This window comes from Acinonyx jubatus, chromosome C1, assembly GCF_027475565.1.
Source record: "Acinonyx jubatus isolate Ajub_Pintada_27869175 chromosome C1, VMU_Ajub_asm_v1.0, whole genome shotgun sequence".
Taxonomy (NCBI): Eukaryota; Metazoa; Chordata; class Mammalia; order Carnivora; family Felidae; genus Acinonyx; species Acinonyx jubatus.
In genome coordinates this window covers 64447327-64470000 of record NC_069381.1, presented here as the reverse complement: position 1 = coordinate 64470000, position 22674 = coordinate 64447327, and the positions used below count along the sequence as shown (strand labels likewise).

General features: G+C 41.6%; 1 protein-coding gene across 5 annotated transcripts in view; it reads right to left on the bottom strand.

Annotated features, from left to right (window-relative positions):
• The window catches only part of GIPC2 (GIPC PDZ domain containing family member 2), a 171545-nt gene extending 152868 nt beyond the window's left edge, over window positions 1-18677 (bottom strand). The window contains exon 1 of one of the 5 annotated variants that reach the window (XM_053214293.1): window positions 17919-18677. In XM_053214293.1, coding sequence (XP_053070268.1) covers window positions 17919-18158 — 240 coding nt within the window. In that variant the 5' untranslated portion in view covers window positions 18159-18677. The other 4 variants (XM_053214292.1, XM_053214295.1, XM_015066251.3 and 1 more) reach the window with 4 other exon arrangements.
• Between the last annotated feature and the right edge of the window lie 3997 nt (window positions 18678-22674).

Here is a 22674-nt window from a genome sequence, read left to right as displayed (position 1 = left end):
GAGAGAGAGGCAGAGAGAGAGAGAGAGAGGCAGAGAGAGAGAGAGAGAGGCAGAGAGAGAGAATCCCAAGCAGGCTCCACCACAGAGCCAAACGCAGGGCTCCAACCCACCTCCCACGAGATCACGACCTGAGCCAAAAATCAAGAGTCAGACCCTTAACTGAGCCATCCAAGTGCCCCGATGTACTGTAGTTTTAAAATGATTTCTTCCAGTTAAGTAATTTTAAAACTAGTTGCATTTCTGTCTTCATATTATAAACAGTCATTTAAAATCTCAAGTCTGTTATTTTCCCAGTATAATACGTGTCCTAAACTTCTAAGAAGTGTTTCTAAAATATACGTATTATATATAGCGCCTCTTTACCTTGTCAATGGCTACAGTCATCTAGAAACAAGTTTCAGTTTGCAAAAGATAAAATTGGCAACAAGACAGATATTTAGAAACCTGATACTGTATGCTCTATTTAGACCTTCATGAGGATATTGTACAAAGCCCTGCCTCGAACTGTGTAGAACTTTCTATAAATGATTCACTTCTAAATTAGCTGCCCTGGGTCAGCAGTGGCAAGTCTTAAATAAAAGGTGAATCATCCTTTGTACTCTTCCTTCTTCAGTACAACCACTTTTTCAGTGATCAAAATAATAGGACAAAAATAATTTTATCCAAAAAAAGAAAAGCAGACTTATACTTGTTAATCTACCAAATGACTTCCCACAGTGACCAAAAGAACATTCTTTTGCTAATGAAAGCTAACCAAAGCAACTATGTATCCAAGAAACTGTGTATCCATATCCACCTATGTATCCAAAGCAATTCTCGAAAGATAAGGTTAAAAAGATAGGGATAGATTTTAGTCTTGCCTTTGTGAACATTACAGAAACACTAAACCAAGTAAGATAAATCAAATGTGTATGGCTATATATATCATCCTCTTCCACAATATTCTTCCAGTCAGAACTTTATCCTGGTCTAATAATGCTGCAAGGTCATGTGCCAAATTTAAAGACATCATAAATCACTGCTGTTCCCCTGGTCAGGTGCTGTCTCAAATTTTCCAGCTTTCTAAACCTACTTATCTCCTTAAAAGACTCCTCTTGACACTTAAAGTGGAAAATATAAAAGGGCAAAGAGACTATAATAAGGAGACATTTTGTATCTAAGAACAGTGTAGTAGGGTGGGTTTGTGAAGTATTATAAATTCTAAGAAAAAGATTCATGATTAAACTTTCCAGTTTACCAAATACAAATTTATAAAATATGGCCATTATATCCCCAAAAGGTCCCTAATCAAAATCTTAAAACACGTTTGGCAAAATGCTCATGGAGCACTGTGTTCGTATTAGCCCAGGTAGCAGACTTACAACCCTTATAATGAAAGGTCTGTAAGCATATGGTATTTAAAAATCACCCAAAGGTGTTTGCGGTGGGGGGTGGGGGGGGGGGAGGGGGAGTGGCGTGGCTTGCTCAGTTGGTACAGCACGTGACTCTTGGTCTCAGGGTTGTCACTTTGAGGCCCCTGTTGGGTGTAGAGATTACTTTAAAAAAAAAATTTTTTTTTTAAACTAAACACCCAAGTCAATCATGGAGAATTGGAAAGCAAGCATGGTGAGCCACTGAGGGATCAGGTGAAAATGACAGGGGTCTCTTCCTTACTACTATTTCCTAGGACAGAATTTCTGAAAGAGATGAGCACTTTATGGAAAAAGTGGGCCATCTGAAGCACTATAAACATCTTCAGAGAAAAAGATTGAAAAGGATTTTTAATTTAGACTAAGACACCTGAAAAGACATTAGGAAAAGTACAAGGCAACAGGGGGAGAGAGGTGACAGAGGAAAATGCACTAGAGTGTTCCCTAGATGGAAGGATTGGGGGAAGACAAACCACTGACCACCTTAGATAATTGTTCACTAGCAAGTTTGAGAAGCACTGGGGGAAAAACAAAATAAAACCACACCTATAGATAGAGTCAGTGTGACACAAGTAAGGGGAGCCCTCAATCTGGAGTATGTGTGTGAAGATTCTTCTAAACTCAGGTTGCTCAATTCTGAACCATCTCCCACCCCAGGGATAGAGAACCCCAAGAACAAAGACTGGGATGAGGTAGAAAGGAGCTGCCCAGAATAGAATTATGTCACAGGCTCAGACACTTAGGCACAGCCCTGGCTGCAAGACTCTCCCCTTTGCTCAGAGCCCTCCCCTTTGCTCAGAGCCGTTTATTACTAGCTCCTGCTCCCTGCTCTAAGCAGCTTCTTCCCACCCTCAGCTTGCCAACATTCCTGACATTCCTGACTATAAAACTCCTGGGACTGGAGCAGGCAGAAGACTTAAAGGGAGAAGAACCCAGCAATGTCAGAAGGCTTCCTGAAGAAGTTGGCAGGCTACCACAGGGTTCCACCTTCAACTCCCAGAAATGTGTCACCAAGCAGGAGCCAGGACGAGCAGTACCAGTGTCTCCTGGCTCCAGGTCTGGTGCTGACGCTGCACCCTCACTATCTGCTTCTATTTTTACAACCACACTATGCTCTTCCCACCCCCTTCCCTAGTGCTTATAATTTCACAGACTTCCTTAATGCCCAGGAAACTGGTTTATATATGGTGTTTCATTACCAAACATAGGAAACTTTCTCATATTTTTCTTCTTTCTCCTTTTCTAGTAAGCATTTTGGTTATAATTAGGTGGATTCCAGGTCCCAGAGTTTGTTTTTGTTTTTAACTAGGTTCCACACCCAATATGGGGCTTGAATTCAAGACCCTGTGATCAAGAGTCTCATGCTCTACCAACTGAGCCACCCAGACACCCCTCCCTATCCAGCCCCCTCCCAGAATAATTCTTAATACCATCTGTCACTCTCTGAAGTGTCTGGGTTTGAAATACAAATTGTATGGCCATCTAGTTATAATACATCTATTAAGCTGATCAAATAAGCATATTGCCATTTCAGAACGGTAGGACTAAAGACAGCATGGGATAAAAGGAAACACATAGATTGGGATGTTGAAAAACAGTGGTAGAGTTCTTCCTCTATCCTTTAGCATCTAAGTAATCTTCCCCAGAAGATTCTTGGAAGGAAACATCAGTGTGTAGAACTTGAGCACAATTAAAACCATAGGAGACTTGGGAGAGAGCACACAGGAGAGGGGTAGAAGGATAATCTTAATCTTCAGGCTGAATGTGGAGACTGACACTGGTCTCAATTCCACAATGAAAAGATCATGACCTTTTTTGAGATGAGCACTGGGTGTTGTATGTAAACGATGGATCACAGGAATCTACCCCCTGAAACCAAGAGCACACTGTATACACTGTATGTTAGCTAACTTGACAATTAAAAAAAAAAAGTCAGATGCTTAATCGACTGAGCCACCCAGGTGCACCCGTTGAGCCTGCTTAAGATTCTCTCCCTCCCTCCTCTAAATTTTTTTAATTTTTAAATTTAAACAAAAGATGAGGCACCTGGGTGGCTCAGTCAGTTGAGCGTCCAGCTTCGGCTCAGGTCATGATCTCAAAGTCCATGAGTTCAAGTCCCAGGTCGAGCTCTGTGCTGACAGCTCAGAGCCTGAAGCCTGCTTCGGATTCTGCATCTCCCTCTCTCTCTGCCCCTCCCCCACTCATGCGGTCTCAGAAACAAATAAACATTAAGAAAAATAAAAAAAAAAATTTAAGCAAAAGATCCTAGGAGACTTAATGGGATTTAATGTGCACCTACTCTATTCCTTAAGAAATATATATTTTTAAAGTGTGTATAGGTAGATAATATTGAATTTTTATTTCAGGATAGTCAACATGGTGTTATTTGGGGCCTGATAAGGCTAGGAACCACTTGCGTAAAGGAAGAGGCCTGGACTTTGACTCAAATTTATCTGGGCCCAAAGACATCGCTTTAGACTGAATGACTTGAATAATTTACTTTCGCTCTGAGCTCCAGTTGCTTCATCTACAGTTGGTAGTCCTTTCTAGGGCTTTGGGTAGAAACCCACCATTTCAGATAGGATAGCATGGGTTAAGTGGTAAGGATAGGTATTCAACAATTCCCTTCTTGGGGGGCCTGGGTGCCTCAGTTCATGGAGCACCCAGCTCTTGGTCTCAGCTCAGGTTATGATCTCACAGATCGGGAGGCCAAGCCCTGCACTTGCAGATAGTGCAGAGCCTGCTTTGAATTTTTGCTCTCTCCTTGTCTCCACACCCCTGCCTCAAAAAAATCACCTTTTTAAAGAATTCCTTTCTTCTTAGTTCTTAAGATAGGTTTCCCTTTCCCCACTCACCTTTACATAAAGGCAGGAAGATTAAGATAGGAAAGAGAAAGTATAAAGAATATAGAAGAAAGGGAGTAAAGGGGATCATGACCATCACCTAATACCTAATCACACCCAGTACATGCTGCTAGTATCAAATGTGAAAAGCTTCAAGAGGTTAAATTAAGATTCTGGCCCTGGAACATGAAGGACCTAGTGTTAATGCCAAGCACAGAAACCACTATTATATTAATGCACTATGTAGATATGTGAATGGTTTTAAGAACGGACATAGAATTATCATTTCCTCAAATTTGTTACTGTTCTATCCTGTTAAGGCCACGTAAAATTAACACTGCAATTTAAGAACCTATGACTTTTACAGATGGAGAGGATCTACAGGATCATCCTGGATTTTAGCCATTAAAACAAAAAAAAAAGTTGAGGGGTGACTGGCTGGCTCAGTCAGAGCATGCAACTCTTGATCTCAGGGGTCAGCAGTTCAAACCCCATGTTGGGGGTAGAGTTTACTTAATAGTAAAAAAAAACAAAAGAAACAAAAGTTAAAACTATTCTCCTACATAGGCTTTATCTCCAGGGAGTTTTTTCTTTGGTTTTGTTTTGTTTTTAAAGAATAGAAAATAACACTTTCTAAATGCTTGAGTTCTTGAGCCTCTTAACCAGTACTTACAGATTGGTCATACGTTTCTACTTTTAAGTAGGCTCCACACCCAGCATGGAGCCCAACAAGGGCTTACAGACTTGAGCAGAGATCAAGAGTCAGATGCTTAACCGACTGAGCCACCCAGGCGCCCTGATGGTCATAGATTTCTAAAAACAAATATTCTATCACAGACAAGGTCAAAGGTCCCTTCTTGCTTTTCACTTATCTATAGTAGCCACAAAACCTCCCTGCTGTTACTCATGCCCAAGCTTCAACTTCCTAGTCTGCATTTTAAGCACCAAACCTCAGAATACTCAGCATACCTATAACAGCAGGGCTGGGGTTTCTAAAATGAGTAAGGAAAGCCAACTTTTAGATCCCAATCCAGAAAAGCAGTGACAGTCATCCACCCTCAGTCAGCCAACCTCTGTTGTCTATTTCAGCAAGTATTTAGCCCAAAGGTATCTGTTAGTCACTTGAATCTTAAGTAGTTTCAAGGAACATCTTTTGTCACCTCAGGTGATGGGCATTTCTAAGGAGACACAGGGAAGCAAAGAAAGCACAGGAAACCTTTTCAGAAGGCACAGACTTCTTAGAAGTTATTTTAAATTGGCTTATCACCATTAAAGACACAGTATCAGCTCTCCCAGCATGAAGGACACCCTCTGGGACACTGCAAAATCCCCAGTGACTGTCATTCACAGGCCTCAGAATCTCCTGAGGTCTACGCCCTTGCTTCTGCTACTACCAGCTGTACAGAACAGATATATAGTGTTTAAAAGAAAAGTGAAAGGAGGAGAGGTTTATAGTCACAGATATGCACGTATTTTCACACATACAGACTTGTAAATTCAGAGAGTATTTTTCTAGAAGGATGGCCAAGAAAGTGGCCACAACAGAGGCTTCTGGTGAAGACTAGGGAACTGTGGTTCTGGGTGACCCACTTTTTTCTTCTAGTTTTTATTTTGTGATATATTATTATTTTTCAATTAAAACCTGGTTTCATAGAACATCATTTACTCTATAGCTCCACTATGGACTTCTGCTACACAGAGAATAATTTCTGCTAGTAGATTCAGTAAATGAATGAAACAAAATTAAGAGACACCACTTTCCTTAACTTATGGATACCCTTAACTGAGAGCCAACAAGTGGATGAGAAGAGGAGGACCTGAGAGGTAGGATGGAACTACTAACACCAGGAGGAAGAAACTAGACACATTGGATTAAGAATCGATTGCATGAATTAGTTATAACTATCCTGCTTATAATCCAGTTTTGAGGCAACAAAAGACCTTGTATGGTATAACCATCCCCGATGTCCAAGCAATATATTTGATGTCAGAAAAGCAGAAAAACATACCCTAACTTTTAAAATTTTATTTCAAGTTTATATTACTGCACCTTACTGAATCATACATGGAATTGTTTTCCAAAACAGTTCAAAACACTTCATTTTTAATTTATCCGATTGACAGAGAGCACTGTCAGCATTTCGGCCTTATACTTTCTATCCAGAACTTAATAAGAAGGAAATGATCTCTAAATGATTTTTATAAGAACTACCAGTAAACCAAAAAAATTGTGAGAAGTTATTTTTTTAATGTTTATTTTTGAGAGAGACACAGAGTGCAAGCAGGGGAGGGGCAGAGAGAGAGGGACACACAGAATCTGAATGAAGCAGGCTCCAGGCTCTGAGCTGTCAGCACAGAGCCCAAGACGGGGCTCAAACCCCACCCCCATGAGGTCTTGACCTGAGCCAAAGTCAGATGCTTAACTGGCTGAGTCACCCAGGCACCCCTCTGAGTGATCATTTAAATACACTAGGGTCTCTACAATTTCAAGGATTTCTTTAGTCCATCCACTTGCAAAGCAGAGAGAACTTTCGCTGTTTTGTTTAGCATTTTAGAAATAAAAACAACAACAACAACAACAACAACAACTCTGGTTTGAAGTCTTATTCAGTTTCATTACTACAACTTTCCTCTGTAGCTATAGCTTTGCATTTGTGGAATCAAAATTACATGCTAGGTATATACGCTGAGCAGTAAACGTACACATGGTCAATACTTCAGGGCTCTGCCATAACTTTCCCAGCCATATCCCAACTCACCTCTCTTTGATCTCTGCCTACCATATCCCCATCAGCATATCTCGTACTACTGGTAACATTCTTCATTTTCCACCTTGTATTATCAACATATGATACTTATCTTCGTTTGCCTTGTTACCACCACACCTATATATTGTAAGCTCCAGGAGACAGGCACTTAGTAACTTCTGTATTTTAATGCTTTGTGGATTCAATTAAAAATAAATGTTACCTTTATGTACAAACTCTGGAGAAACATTCAGGCTGAAAAATACTTTGGATCTCATTTAACCCAGTGGTTTCCAAACATCTATCAATAATAGATGACAGGCCAGGGATATAAGGGAAAGGTAAAATTCACAATATGCAGGCCCTAGCCCAAATCTACAGAAGTGGGGCCCAGAATCTCTGGTTGTTTTAAAGGTCTCCAGGTGATTCTGAGATGCACCAGGTTTGGGAATCACTGGTCTCGTCTACCAAACACATATTACATATGGAGAAACTGAAGCCCAAGGAGATCGAAGACTTGCCCAAAGTTGAATAGCAAAGTAAACAGAAGAGCATGAACATCAGCAGAGGACAATGATGAAATGGAAACCACCTGGCAGAGTTCAGAATGAAATAAAAGATAAGCATTAAGTAGATCATCATCCTAGACCATCTTTCTATCACTGAATGTAGCAACTGCTGAATAGCTTTTTTAAAAATATGGGTTTTTTTTTTTTAAATTTTTTAAGTATGTACCTCAGAATATTGGCCTAAGGAGTACTAGGCAGGAAAAAAAGGGGGGGGGGGGGCGGGGGGGGGGGGTAAGTTCCACAGTCAAGTAAACATAGGGAATGAGAAACACCAAGCTTTTTAAATGTTTAGTGGACTTCTTAGAGCCTTTAATATGTAATTATGAGTATACAAAACACATCTCCTCCAAAGTTATCCGACAACTGAAGACACTTTCTATAATAGTATTTCAAGAGATTAGTATTCCTTGCAACACATTTTAAGGAAATTCTAGCTTAACCAGAAACTAAGTTTCTAATCTTCGAATTGAACTGGAGGAAGGGGCTAAATATTTTTCACCTTTATGTTCCCAACATCAAATACAATACTGGACTCATAGTGAGCACTCAGATAAATGGACTCCTTCAGCAAAAATTGGTTAAAAGTAATCAGGCACAGGTTTATTTGGTGGGTAAATAAGTTAAAAAGTTGGATTACAATAAGTCTCACCCAACTCCAGAATTATAAAACATTTAATACCTGGCACTGACCTAGATGTTTACATAAATTATTTCATTTATACTTAAGTCTTTTATGGTAGCTCCTAGCAACACTATTTTACAGGTGAACAGAAACCAAGCAGCCACTAACTTGCCTAAAGTCTCAAAGAAGTGGCACTCCCAAACACTGAGCTATATTGTCATTCAATGCTTCTAGACAGGGGCAGGGAGGGGGCGGGGGCAGAGTTTAAGGATAGGCACAGAGGAGTTAAGCATGACAACCTCACAGAGGGTTATCCAGAAAAAAGTACATACATGCTTATACTAGCAAAGCTTAAGAAAAAGGTCCCTTTTTCTTAAAATGCAAGAAATATGAATGGTTAAAAAAAAAAAAAAACAACACTTTATAAAAGCTCAGAATAGGCCAACAAATGCCCAGTCTGGCTGGTGTTGGTCACTGACTCAAGAAGTATCCACCTAAGGGGTGCCCAAGTGGCTCAGTCGGTTAAGTGACCAACTCATGGTTTCAGCTCAGGTCATGATCTCACTGTTCAGGAGTTCGAGCCCCAAGTTGGGCTCTGCATCTGGCAGCATGAAGCTTGCTTGGGAGCTTAAGTCAGACTCTTAACCCACTGAGCCACCCAGGAGCCTCTATATTTAAAAATTCTTAAATGGGATTTAAAAAATATTGGCACCCAGGTGGCTCAGTCAGTTGAGCGTCCGGCTTCAGCTCGGGTCAGGACCTCACGGCTCAGTGAGTTTGAGCACCACATCGCGCTCTGTGCCGACGGCTCAGAGCCTGGAGCCTGCTTCGGATTCTGTGTCTCCCTCTCTATCTGCCCCTAACTCACTCGTATTCTCTCTCTCAAAAATAAATAAACATTAAAAAAATGCTTTTTTAAATATTGGCAAGTGTTGATAATTGTTGAAGCTGGACACCTGGGAGGTATTATACTATTTTCTTCCACATGTATTTAAATATTCCATAATAAAAAGTTAAAAATGAAAAAAAATTACTGCATACCAACTGCTAGTCCCTGCCTAGAGCAGTTCTCAAATTTATGGCAAAGACAGGCAGTAAATCAACAGTTATTCAGTTTGTAAGATTTATGGAAGCTAAGAAAAGAGGCAAGGAACCTTGAGGTGGGCATGGGGATGGGGGGGGAGGGGGAGCTCTGGGTATGGACTTCTAAGTAAAAGTGCTTTAATTAAACAAGGAAGCTTTTAGACTGAGGTTGTTCTAATACCTCGGCAGCCTATGTAAGCAAACCAAAATCTACACCTGCAAATGCCTCAAGAATACAAAACCTAGAGACAACCAATCACAAACCACCAACCAGGCTTTCCTAAACAATGCAAAAGAATTGTGCTTTGCTTCCACATCTCTTCTGTAAAAACCCTGCCCCTCACTCCCTACACTCCTAGGAGTGTAGAACACTCCTAATCACTTCTGTTTTGGCACTGCTCAATTCCAGTCGATTTTGCTCAAGTAAACTCTTAGGATTTTTAATATGCTTCAATTCATCTATTAACACAGTTAATAGAGAAAAACAAGGGGAAAGATTCCCAGGGAAAGAACAATGCATAAAAGTCATAGGGAACTGAAAATATTCTCACATTTTGGACAGGCCATGGAAGAGATCTACCATTCCCTTAATTAAGGAAGTCTTCAAAATACCTATCATGCCCACAATGCTCTCCACTGGGACTCCTTAACCACTGTTCACCTGCCTTTGTACACATGCCCTACAGGCTGGACCAGAGAGAGCCCCTGATCCACAGGTTCATGGGTCCTGTCCCACCTGTTCTGTACCCAGACTTGCCAACACAGAGACTCACTCTCAGGGAAGTCAATTTGAGACAGAATGGGACACAGAAAGTAGACAGGTAACAAAACAAGACAGAGATGAGGCAATAAGAACCTTAAAGGCACAGAAATCAAAAGGCTGAAAGGCATGAACCAGTCAAGACAAGAAAGTGGGGGTGGAGGGAGGAAAAGATTGATTGATTGAAATGGAAGGTCAAGGACAGACTTGTTCTTGGTTCTCCAAGTCTAAAGCTACTGCTTTCACCTGGACAGCATGAATGATTGTACAGTTAGTTGTCCATGGAACCTGAATGTCCAGCTGCAGAGGCTATCCTGAGCTTCTTTACCACCCTATACATCCTCATATAAACAAACCCACACATACAAGTTGCCTAAGATAATCCAAGTGTCTCCATCTCCTGCTATCTGCAAGAGCCTTTCATGTCTACTCAGGATGGTTGGAGTGGTGGGAAGGAGTGAGGGAAGGCAAACGGACCAGCCGTTAGCCTCTGAAGTGGCAGGGGAGCAGTGTGATTGGCCACTGCCCAGGGATTCAGACTTTAGGATTAGCCACATGCCAACCTCAGGGGATTTCCAGCACAGAAATCAACAGTTTTATTCATTTCTAACCCTCCTGACAGCAATGAGGTCTCTAAGGCAGCTGATTAGATTCTCCCACTTCTCAAAGTCTTTTGAGTTTTTTGTAAAAATAAATAAATGAAGCTGATGTTCATGAGGGATAGTAAGCATATATATTGATTGTAATATATTTAGAACTTATCAGACGGTACTATGCAATTCCAGAAAATACCATCATATTCAACTTACAAAATATGTATAAGGAAAACATAGCAAATGAATGGTAAATTGGGTTTCTACTTTATAAAACACAAGTCAAAGATCATTCCTCTGCTGAAAAACATTTGAGTTCTTTTCACTGCTCACATAACAAAATCCATACAGCTTCAAGGATGTTTGTAGTCTCATCATCTACATCTTCAGCTCCTACTGTATCTACCATTTACTTATCAGACCTTCATGGAGCAGCTAAACTACCTAGCTACCCTAGGGACAATATTTAAAAAAAAAAAACAAGTCCCAGCCCCTCCTCCCACCTCCCCACCACTGCTGCCTGGAAGACAGGAGTAACTAAATTCAATTCAGTGTGTCAACGTAATGTTAAAATCATGCAATAGTGGGTATTATACCTAATCTAGACTGACAAATTCACAAGGAAGGCTTCTTGGAGGAGGTCACAGTTGAGATCGGAGAGGTGAATGGGAGTGATCAGAAATGAGAACAGCACAAGAAAAAGCATAGAGAAATGAACAGTTAAGTATTCTGGAATATAGAGGGGATGGTTAGAAGAGATTGGAGCAGTAAGCACAGGACAAGACTTGAGAGAGAGGCCGGAATGGAGACATTGTTTAGCTGGTGGGGTATTTGTGTTCTCCCTCCAAAATTCAAATGGTGACTCCCCAAAGGGGATGGCATTAGTAGTAGGGCCTTTGGAAGTTACTTAAGCCTTGAGGGTAGACCTTATGATTAGGATTAGTGCCTTATCCGAAGTTCCAGAGAGACTACCAGCTCCTCCCACCATGGGAGGGCACAGTAAGGAGGTGCCAGCAATGAACTAAAAAAGGGACCCTCACCATAAGGTGCTCATGCACCAGCTTTTAGAACTGTGAGCAAGAGATTTACGTTGTTTAAAAGCTACACGGTGATATGGTTATAGCAGCCAGCAAGGAATAAGGCAGGAAGTAACTGGGAACGCTGAAGGTTTCTAATAGGTATGATCAGACCATCAAAATATTAAAATAGAAGATGGGCAGGATCAGGAAAATCATTTTCAGGGTGCCTCTTTAGCCTCAGCATTGTAATAATCTAGCAGTAACAAATGTCAATACCCCCCAACCAAAGACCACCAGCATTTTTCACCTCTAGTTTATTGTTCTTGGCATCAAGGGACACAGCATGCCTTGAGGCACCATGGAGGAGTCTGAGTAAGAAGATGCTAGAAAGGATCTGGACTCCTGTGAGGTGATTTGCGAGCAGCTCCAAGGAAACAGGAGTCTGCTCTAGATAGGGTGCCATCAAGAAGTAGGGCGATTCTAGGACTATTTTAGTAAACCTATCACTAAGGTGGGAGAAGTTATCAAAGCTAAAGCTAAGATTATTAAAGGAGCAGCAATCATTTAGATCAGTCACCTGGTCTGGGGGGGCAGTAGGATACCTGGTGATTTTTGTGGTTTGAATAATGTTCATGTTTTGTTTTCTGTCCAGGTATGATGACAGAGTAGTCTTAGGATTAGAGAGCAGTCTTTTAAGTAGTGTTTTTGTTTTTTAAGTAATCTCTACATGCAACGTAGGGCTTGAACTTACAACCCCCGAAATCAAGTCACATGCTCTACCAACTAAGCCAATCAGCCAGGTGCCCCCAGAGTGGTCTTATTTTTTACTTGACCTATAAGTCACAGAATGGTCTTATCCAATTTTGATGTTCTAGGAAATCATCTATGCCCGACAGGAGAAAACCAAGGCCTACCTGTGAGAGTCAGGCCAGCTCCCAGACAGCAGGGACTGCTTTTCTCACTCTTACACTCCTATTTAGATCTGTTGGACTGGCTTCAGAGTCCTCATAGCTCAATGGTAAAATTCACACTGAATTCCTAGTTCCTTCATTTTGTGTTGTGGTTCCTAGGAGGGACTGTAAGTCAGTCAGTGAACCCCATTTTGCTTTCGTCTTCCTGGATTTCCCATTCATGAAACAGAAAGACATGGTTCCATGTTGGGATGAGCACTGGGTGTTGTATGGAAACCAGTTTGACAATAAATTTCATATTAAAATAAATAAAAAAGAAAGACATGGTTCCACTTGCCAGTTATCTGCATTGCTGGGAAATTATAAAGTCTGCAGTGCAGTTCATGTTCTCCAGATGTGCCACATAAATACAGAATATTGACTTTCACAAGAGCTCAGTGCTGATGCCAGCAAGTTGAAAAAAAGCAGTTTCTGGGAAGCTTCACAAGGCAGCTTCACTAACTCAGCTAGGAAGCAATTCTGCTTGTAAACAAAGTCTTCAACTTCATAATTTCTGGAATTTTTAGAGATGCAAGAATTAGATAAAAATAAACCTTAGCTTCCCAGTTTCCATACTTTGCCCTCTTACTCCCCTCCACCTTCAAGATATGAGGGATGCTCCTCACTCCTACCTCCATCAAAAGCTATTCTTTCTTGGGGCGTTGGGTGGCTCAGTCAGTTAAGTGTCCAACTTCGGCCCAGGTCAGGATCTCACGGTTTGTCGGTTTGAGCCCCTTATCAGGCTCTCCGCTGACAGTTCAGAGCCTGGAGCCTGCTTCAGATTCTGAGTCTCCCACTCTCTGCCCCTCCTCCACTTGTATTCATTCTCTCTCTTTCTCTCTCTCTCTCTCTCTCTCTCTGTCTCACACACACAAAATCAATAAACTAGTCTTTCTTCACATTGCAATATGAAAAAATTAACATCTATAGAAGATAGCAGTATTATAACTAGTACTAAAGCTTCATACTAAAGCTACAGGATTTTAAGTACGGTGAGGATTCATTATTCAATGAATATTTGAGCTCTGTTTTGGATACAACTATAGGCCCTTTGGGGCTAGGTCTGTAAATAGACAAAATCCTTGCCTTTGTGGAGCTTATATTCTACATAGGAGAGGAAAAAGACAAGTAAGTTCAATATACATAGGATGTTAGTATCAGGGAAAATTAAGGAAGGAAAGGAACAGGGATGCTGTCATTTTAAATGGGATGATCAGTACCAGGCTCACTGATAAGGTGACATTTGAGCAGACTAAGAGGAACAACATTCTGCAAAAAGAGGTTCTGGTAAAGACAACAGCCCTAAGGCTCCAGAGTTCAAGGAACAGCTAGGAAGCCAGATTGGCTGCAGCAGAAGGAACAATGATATTAGAGAGGTATCAGGGCCCGTAGCCCATAAGGTTTCGGCTTTTGCTGTGAGAGAGATGGGGAGCTATCAGAGTTTTGAACAGATAGAAGTGATACAGAATGTGCCTCACGGGAGGCAACTTTTGAGATTTACTATAGAAATGGGGTAACAGATGAGATGGGACAGGTGAAAAGGTAAGGTTTGCTTTGTTGAGAGGAATAACAGAATTGAAGGTTGCATAAAAAAATAGCTTGAAATTAAAATCACAATTCTTGAAACTAAAATCTGATCTTCCCAAGAATACTGCTTTACTGGCTTGCTTTACATAATTGAGAAGTTAGATTTGCTTGACCCATTCATTCAATGATTTAGTAACATATATATGTACAAATATAACCAAATCAAAGGAAATTATTTCTGAGATTTGTAAGGAAACTAAGGTTTCGGTTTCTGGAAATGTAAGGTATCTAACTACAAAACTGATTTCTCTAAATACTTGTTCAGATTACCTTTCTCCAATCTTTCCACATAATAGAGAATTAAGAAAACAGGTCATGGAATAAACTATTGTCAAACAATCACAGTGGTCAAATATTCAAAATGCCCCTTCAACAAATTTTATGACTAAAGCTCAGGAGTTTAATGATCAACTCCTTTATATAACCTGAATATTTTAAAAGATGGTATTAAACCTTTTGTAAAAGTATCTCTGCATTTACAGAAGTGAACTGCTCTTTTAGGCAAGATTTACTTTGCTCTTTTTATTGAATTGCTCATTTAGTTGTTTAGAAAAAAATATCAACTGAAAGGGATTTCTGCATAATTGGCCATCTGTTTCAAGGTAATGATCACAGACTGCAGCCTACAAGTGATTCATAGCTTAGATTCATAATTTCCTTAGCTTCCTCCTTCAGAGACCTTGAAATAGGTGAAATCCAAATTAGTTTCACAACAGCATTTTTTTTTGAGACAATATTTTTGTGGGTAAGTCTGAGGCTTTAAAATAAGTTCTTCTGGGTTTGCATTTGGAATTTGAATGCAGTTACCAAGATCCTCATAGCTGCCATGTAATGGACTTGGAACCAGGAAACCTGCATTCAAATCCTGGTTCTGCCCAATACCAGCTCAGTGACTCTGGGCAAGCTACTTAACCTCTCAAAGCCTCATTTAACTTAACTATGAAAAGAACCCTTACGCCATTGCTATGGTGAGCATGGAATGACCACACTGTAGACTTGCATGCCTAGCACAGCCATGGGCATGTTATGAACTCCCAGTAAATCTGCCACACCTGAAATCAGGTCAGGCCTAGTCCTTCCTTTTCCCCCTCCTTAAAGAAGGTTCAACTTTTTATATAGTGCTATTTATAACCTTATAGCCACCTCTCTAGGAAAAAGGCAGGACTTCAGAGTTAACAATCGTTGAAAAAAAGGGGGTAATTTTTTGTTTTGTTCCCCCTGACCACTCGAAAGTTTATACTATGATTTCCCCCTTGAGGGCAGGGGGAAAGGAGATGAGAAATGGGAGCTCACCATAGTGCATTTTAATAAATTACTTGTTTCAAAATGAACTATGGAGATATTTAGGATATACTATACTATGATGACCAGTATTTTATCCTGGATATACTTAACTATTCTTAATCCAAATGGAAAACTCACATTAATGTTGGCTGTATACATAAAGTAACATATTTGGAATTAGAAAAATAAATCAACTTTGATATAGCAGGTTTAGATTATCTTGGAATTTTGTCTAATTCAGTGCATTTGAAACTGAAAACACTGAAAATGACTGCCAAGCTGTCAGACACCCTGGAAAACTTGGGAAGCAATACAGCAATAGAGGTTCGTGGAATTTGGAGTCAGGAGACATACACATACACCTGGGTGTAAACCCAGGCTCCACTACTTCGTGTAATTTTGAAAAGTTTGAGAACCTAAACACCTGTTTCTTCTCTGAAGCAGTGATGATAGTAATATTTTTCAGGAATTAAGTGGATTAAATAAAGTCATGCATCTTGAGCTCTCAATATGGATAATGAAGACTATTAATGCAAAGCAACTAAATCTAGAGTTCCTGGATACAGGAGAGACATTTAAAGTTGTCAGTTAAATATGCTAACAAGGTTACTTAGCTTAGAAACCAGAAGATCCAAGTTTAAGTAACATCCCAGGTTTTTTTTCTTGTTAGTTATGTGACCTTGCAAAGACCCAATCACTTTGTACTTAGCTCCTCACTTGTTAGGTATTAGTAATATTAGTTACAATTTGTTAAGCATAGACCATGTACCATGCAGTCTGGTAAGTTTATTATATAGGAACTCCATCTTTTTAAGGTTATTTTTGAGAGAGAGAACGTGTGCATGAATAGGGAGAGGCAAAGAGAGAGGGAGACAGGAGACGGAGAATCCCAAGCAGGCTCCATGATGCCAGTGCAGAGCCCAACACGGAACTGGATCTCATGACCCCAGGATCATTACCTGAGCCAAAATCAAGAGTCCAACGCTTAACCAGTGGAGCCACTCAGATGGCCCCAAACCCCAGTCTTTACAACGCTTCAAGGTAGATGTTACCTGATTTTTAAGATTTTACTTTTATCTCCACACCCAGTGTGGGATTTGAACTCCTAATCCAGAGATCAAGAGTCGCCTGCTCAACCAACTGAGCCAGCCAGACATTCCTGTTCTCATCTGTTTTATACATGGCTGAAAGGGAGGGAAATTAAACTTGTTCGAAGCCACACAGCCAGTAAGTAGTAGAACCTGGACTAACATCCAGGCTTATGGGTCTCCAAATCCTGTCCTTGGCTACCCAATGAACTACCTGTGCCACCTGCCTCTCCTAAAGGACTTTGTTCTTGTGAAAGAGCTTTTTGAAATTGAAATATCCTTAAAATATTGTTACTATTCTAAATCAATATAAATAATTCACAAAATGGGTTTGTGATTTGCCCCTCGGCTCCTGGGAAACCTGAAAGAACAAAAGGTTACACTTCAAGCGCTCTTTCATCTCCCCTTGGAAGTTTGCCGTGACCTCAATTTTACTTGAACAGGTCTGATAACCAACATTAAACAACAGAAATCCAAATGCACCTCTGTGCCATTCAAAGGCAGGTCTCTATCCTCCCTGGAGTCCAGGGAAACATCTCGTGCTCTTCCTGGAAATGCGGACAAAATATTTTTTTGCGCTTACATTTGCACTTCGCGGGAGGAAGCATAAAGTAGCCCCATAAACAGCCACATAAACTAGTGCTTTCTGAATCACGCCCACGGCCAACTCCAGCTCCAGGCACGCAGGTAGCCATTCTAATTAAAGCAAGTTGCAGCCCCTTTTCAAAAATATGGTGCAAAATTTTGAGCTGATTTTCCCTCTGAAAGTTGTGTTAATTAGTCCCAAGTAGTTAGCTATAATACTCTCTAGTTATCCACCCTTGGTACAACAAATTCCTTGGGGACGCCACCAAAGGGATTCTGGTGTTTGGTGCTGACACCTGTGGGGCTAAGGGGACCTCGGTTCGCTATCACCTGGAAGGTACTTATCTCTCCACTCCTCAATCTGGGAGATCCTCAGCGTGACCCTCTCCCGACTGCATAGGAAGGAGAGTAAAGTCCAGATGCAGTCGAGGGTGTCAACTTGCCCAGCCGGAACTCCACTCTGGGGAGGCGCTCACGCCCCGAACGGCTAACTCTTGGACAAGTAAAGCATATTCACTTACATGAGGAAGAAAGGTCGCCCCCGGTTTCCCAAAAGCCAGGGGCCTGAGGAATGTGACCTTCTCGGGGCTGGGACTTACCTTTCCCCTCCCGCGAGGCCCTCTCAGTGCCCCACCAGCGCTGCAGGTGGACTCCATGCCGGGCTCAACACCCCGGCGCCCCGCCAGCCGGGGCCAATTTAAGTCGGTGCGGCACGTGGGAGACGCGGGGGGCGCGCGGGAGCGCGCGCGCCAAGCTGAGCCGGAGCACCTGGTCCTTACCTCCGACGCCGAAATCTCGAACACTGCCGCAATCTTGGCGTAGAGCTCCTGGATGCTGGAGAAATTCTCCACTCGGCCCGTGGCGCTGCCGTGCGCCAGCTGCGTGTGGAAAACCAGCTTGTGTGTCGGAACCGGGGGATCCGGGAGGCTGCCGCCGCTCGCGCCCGCCTGCTCGCCCTTCACCAGCCGAGCGGTCTCCTTGGACTTGGTTTTCATCTTTCTCCGCAGCCCCAGGGGCATCTTGCCTAGCCAAGGGCGGGAGCCCACCTGTACTGCCAACCGCCGCCTCCCCGGCTGGACGCCGCGGACTTTGAGCTCAGGCCACGGGGCTCCGCGCAGGTAAAAGTCGCCGCTGGGCCAATGGCAGAGGTGCTTCCGCCTGGCCGCGCCGGGTCAGCAGCCCCCTCCTTCCTCGCGAGGAGAGGCACCTGGGCCGCAGCGGCCACCTGCCCTCCCAACGCGGGGATCTGGAGACAGGAAAAGTTGGGCCCATTCCCGATTCTCATCTACCGGCTTCTCTCCCCGCCTTTTAAAAAATGCCAAGATTTCCGTAAAAGCCTTGGGATGCTGAAGCTACAGAACACATCTTAGAATGCAAACACGCTGGCCTTTCTGGTAGGACCTCACACAGGACTGGGCCATTGGGGATAAGGAATTAGGTAGAAGTCAGCTTTCATCGGCCTTCTCTGAGCCTCACACCCTGCGGGGCCGAGTTGGAAAGGAAAGTTTTGAGACTGGTGCCGCATTAAATTCATAGTCAAACTCTCTCAGCCGGGCCTCGGCGCCTCTCAGTAACCCTTTTTATCCCCCACCCCCATCCCCACCCCCACCCCCTCCGGCAGTTTTCTCTCCCAAAGGTTCAGCGCTCTTCCCAAATCATGTGCTCCACTCCCGCTTCTGGGTCTGTGCAGAGCACCCTGCCTCTTACTCTGCAGAGAAAAACTGGAGCTATTCTGTGCAGTGTGTGAGCCACCTCAATTCCCCACCCTTCTGTGTAACTTCACGCACCTCTGGTCTCCAAACTCCGAAGAAATCTCTTTTTATTTGACCCTTGCACTTCTCTCTTCTAACATCTCTATTTTTTTTTCAACTCTAGTATAATTAAGGTTCAGTGTTGTTAGTTTCCGGTGTACAATATAGTGATTCAAGGATTCTTAAGATCTCTATTGTTAAGCTACCTGTTGGCTCTTGTCCTTTCCCTCCCCATCTGGTGCCACTCACTGGTGGTCAGAAGCCCAAATCTTTTACACTGTTTTCAAGTCCCACCTTTGTACTTGCCTCTAGCTACATCTTCACAACAAAGCAAAAACAATCTTGACTTCTAGGCTGCTCTTCCTCACTTCCCCCTTTGCTCTTAGACGTGCTGTGATCAGACTTTGGCCCCACACTCCACTGAAATTGCTTGTACTATGATCAGCTTCTTAATCATCAGGTATGATTAACACTTTTCAGTCTTTATCTTACTTGACCTTTTAGAGCATCTGACAGCCTAACCATTCCAGTCTTAAAACATGCTTCTGTTTTAACTTACCTCTATCCCTTTTTCTGTTACTTTCCAGGAACTGTTTTCTTAAAGGCTATTATTTTTCCTTAGCCATCTTCTCTTACTCTGCATGCTCTCCCTAATGACCACACCTATTCCCTTGGTTTCAGTAGATGTTATTGACCTCCAAATTTATATCTGCAGCTCATACTACCGCAAGGGGAGAGTACTGCAGAAAACTCAAAGTGAGATTGTACAAACTAATCCTTTTCACTCAAAGCATCTTTTTTTTAAACTCTTGATTTCAGAAAATAGGATAATGTACTTAGTAACCCAAACCAGACATCTTTGAGTCATTACACCAAACTTTTTCTGGTTCCCTCCCTCCTCACATCAATTCAGTCCTGAAAAATCCATGTTTCCCAAATTAAGGTTAGCAGAGCAGATGTCCTAGAATAGGGAGAGGATCTATTCTTTAGGATAATTTTAATATTTTTGTTTTCATGTTCTATGACTTAAAATTAGTGTAAACATATTCCAGTTCATGTGGACTTTAAAACTTAATATAAAAATATTCCGGTTCATACTCTCCGAAAATGGAATACTAGTTCAGGATCCCAGGGCTTGAATTTGCCTTTGTGTTTATGATTGCTATTGCACCAAATACTGTTACTTTGTATGGTGCTGAGAAAAGAGTAGAGAAAACCTAATGTGTAAATGATGCATTCCCATCAAGTGAAAGCCAGATAGCTTCACAATATATTGTGTGAATAAAAAGCTCACTAAAGTTTGATTAAAGTAGGAAGAGACAAAGGGGAGCCCTCTTACACTGTTGGTGGGAATGCCAACTGGTGCAGCCACTCTGGAAAACAGTATGGAGTTTTCTCAAAAAGTTAAAAATAGAACTACCCTATGACCCAGCAATTGCACTACTAGGTATTTATCCAAAAATACTGATTGGAAGGGGCAGTGTTTGTAGCATTGTCAACAATAGTCAAATTATGGAAAGAGCTCATATGCCCATCAACTGATGAGTGGACAAAGAACATGTAGTGTGTTGGAATGTTACTCAGCTGTCAAAAAGAATGAAATCTTGACATTGCAATGATGTGGATAGAGCTAGAGTGTATTATGCTAAGCAAAATAAGTCAGCAAGAAAAAGACAAATACCATATGATTTCACTCATATGTGGAATTTAAGAAACAAAATAGATGAACATAGGGGAAGAGGGGGAAAAAAGGAAGCAAGCCTTTATAAAAAAAACTCTTAACTATAGACAACTGAGGGTTGTAGAGGGAAGGTGGGTATTTAGAAAGACACTTGTGATGAGCACTGACCATTATACGTAAGTGATGAATCACTAAACTCTACTCCCAAAACCAATATTATACTATATGTTAACTAAAACTTAAAATTTTGAAAAAAAATCTGATATTTATGAATGTTTTAAACATAATCATTTTAAAATTATACTTTCCTATAATTTTTAAGACTTCAAACATAATTCACCTACTTTGAATTAATGAGAACACAAATATATTCATAAATTATATTACTGATTTTTAGTTTTAAAAGAGAATAAAAGGATGAGAATTGAGTCTTCCTAGGGTATATGGCAGGTACATTCTCAATATCTAAGAAGTGTGAGGGAACACAGGATGTGAAAATAAAAACTTCAAAGAATAAACTGTGTCAAATAAAATATCAAGCAGAGCAAAAGTATTGGCATAGGATGGGAAGGGTGGATTCTACAGCCCTTCAATTCCCTTTAATTTCCAAATCCTGTCCTTCTTTGCCTAGAAGCTGAACGTGTTCCTTGAGGCGTACATTAACTTCAACTTCCTGTACAATCTCACTTAGGGAACCAGTTGTATCAGCCATAGTCACAGAAGGAAACAGATGGTACACTCAAATTAAGAATATTTGGTTATGGTTTAACAAAGGGACTGGGCAGGTGGTAGTCAAGATATACTCCTAACACAGAGTATAGTATGTACCCCAGGGCTATTTCTATCCCAAAGTCCAAAGTGGTAAGGAATTAAAAAGTTCTATAGGCAAAAACACCTTAAGAGGACCTGTTGACATTTGTTTGGAGGAAGCTTCTAGGCAGAGGCAATCTAGAAGAAAAGCAGCTGGGAAAATGGATAGCCTGGCCCAATATTCTTAGACCTGAGCAAAAGGAGCCCCTGCTCCAGCCTTCCTCCAGCTGCACAAAACCCTACAAGGTATGGAGTCCACAGAGTCAAGGGGCAGTGGCCACCCAGGACCCATGCTGTCCCTTCTACACCATGCCTTTAATAATACCCAGGATCCCAGATTTCCCTCCCAAGTGTCCCCAAGTCTCCTTCCGGAAACCTGTATAGGCTTTCCTAGGGTCCAGGCAGCCAGCACTGCCAGAGCACACAACCCTATCTCTGGGGGTAGTCAAGGAGCAGCTCTTTGTCAAGAAAAGTTGGGGCAGGGCAAGTGGGTGTGGGAATATACAAAGCTGGGTAAGAATATAGTATATAATGGGGTAGGCTGCAGGCAGCCTTGTTTCTTCCCATGTCCCAACTCTCTAGTGTGGAACTCTGATGAACTGAGGAACTCTAAATTTGAACTTCACCTTTCAGATCATTATGAAAATCTATTAGTTAAAATAGGAGGATAGAACATATATTACTTGACAATCTGTTTTTAAAGCAATTAGTTTTAGTTAGTTTTCAGTAATTAAAATATGGTATCTGGAGCCCCTGGGTGGCCCAGTTGGTTAAGCATCAGACTCTTGATCTCAGGTCATGGTCTCAGGGTCCTGAGTTAAAGCCACTTAAAAGAAAAGAAAAAAAAAAAAAGATATGGTATCTGGGCCTCCATTTGTACTCTGGCCTCAGACCCCACAAATGTGCCTACCCTGACCTCATTCTCCTTCCTGCCTCAAATCAACATTGAACTAAACCAGATGCCAGAGGAAAGAAAGTCTCTATTGATATGGCCCAGGCTACCGATACCACCAGGAAAAACTGAAAAAGATTAAGGTTGATCTAGAGAGGCTGGCCCACCAACCCACCTAATCCCTATTTTTCCTGAATTCCTAAAATACAATCTATTGTACTATAAGTAGTGCTTTACAAGAGAGTTTTGAATTTGCATATATGGTAAATTGTCTACCTAACCACACAGTGCCTTGATGGTAGAAACCATGTTCCATATTCCTCTTTAATATCCTCTCCAGATTCTCACATGGTATTATGTATATAATAGATATCAGTAAATATGATTGATAAAATTGAACT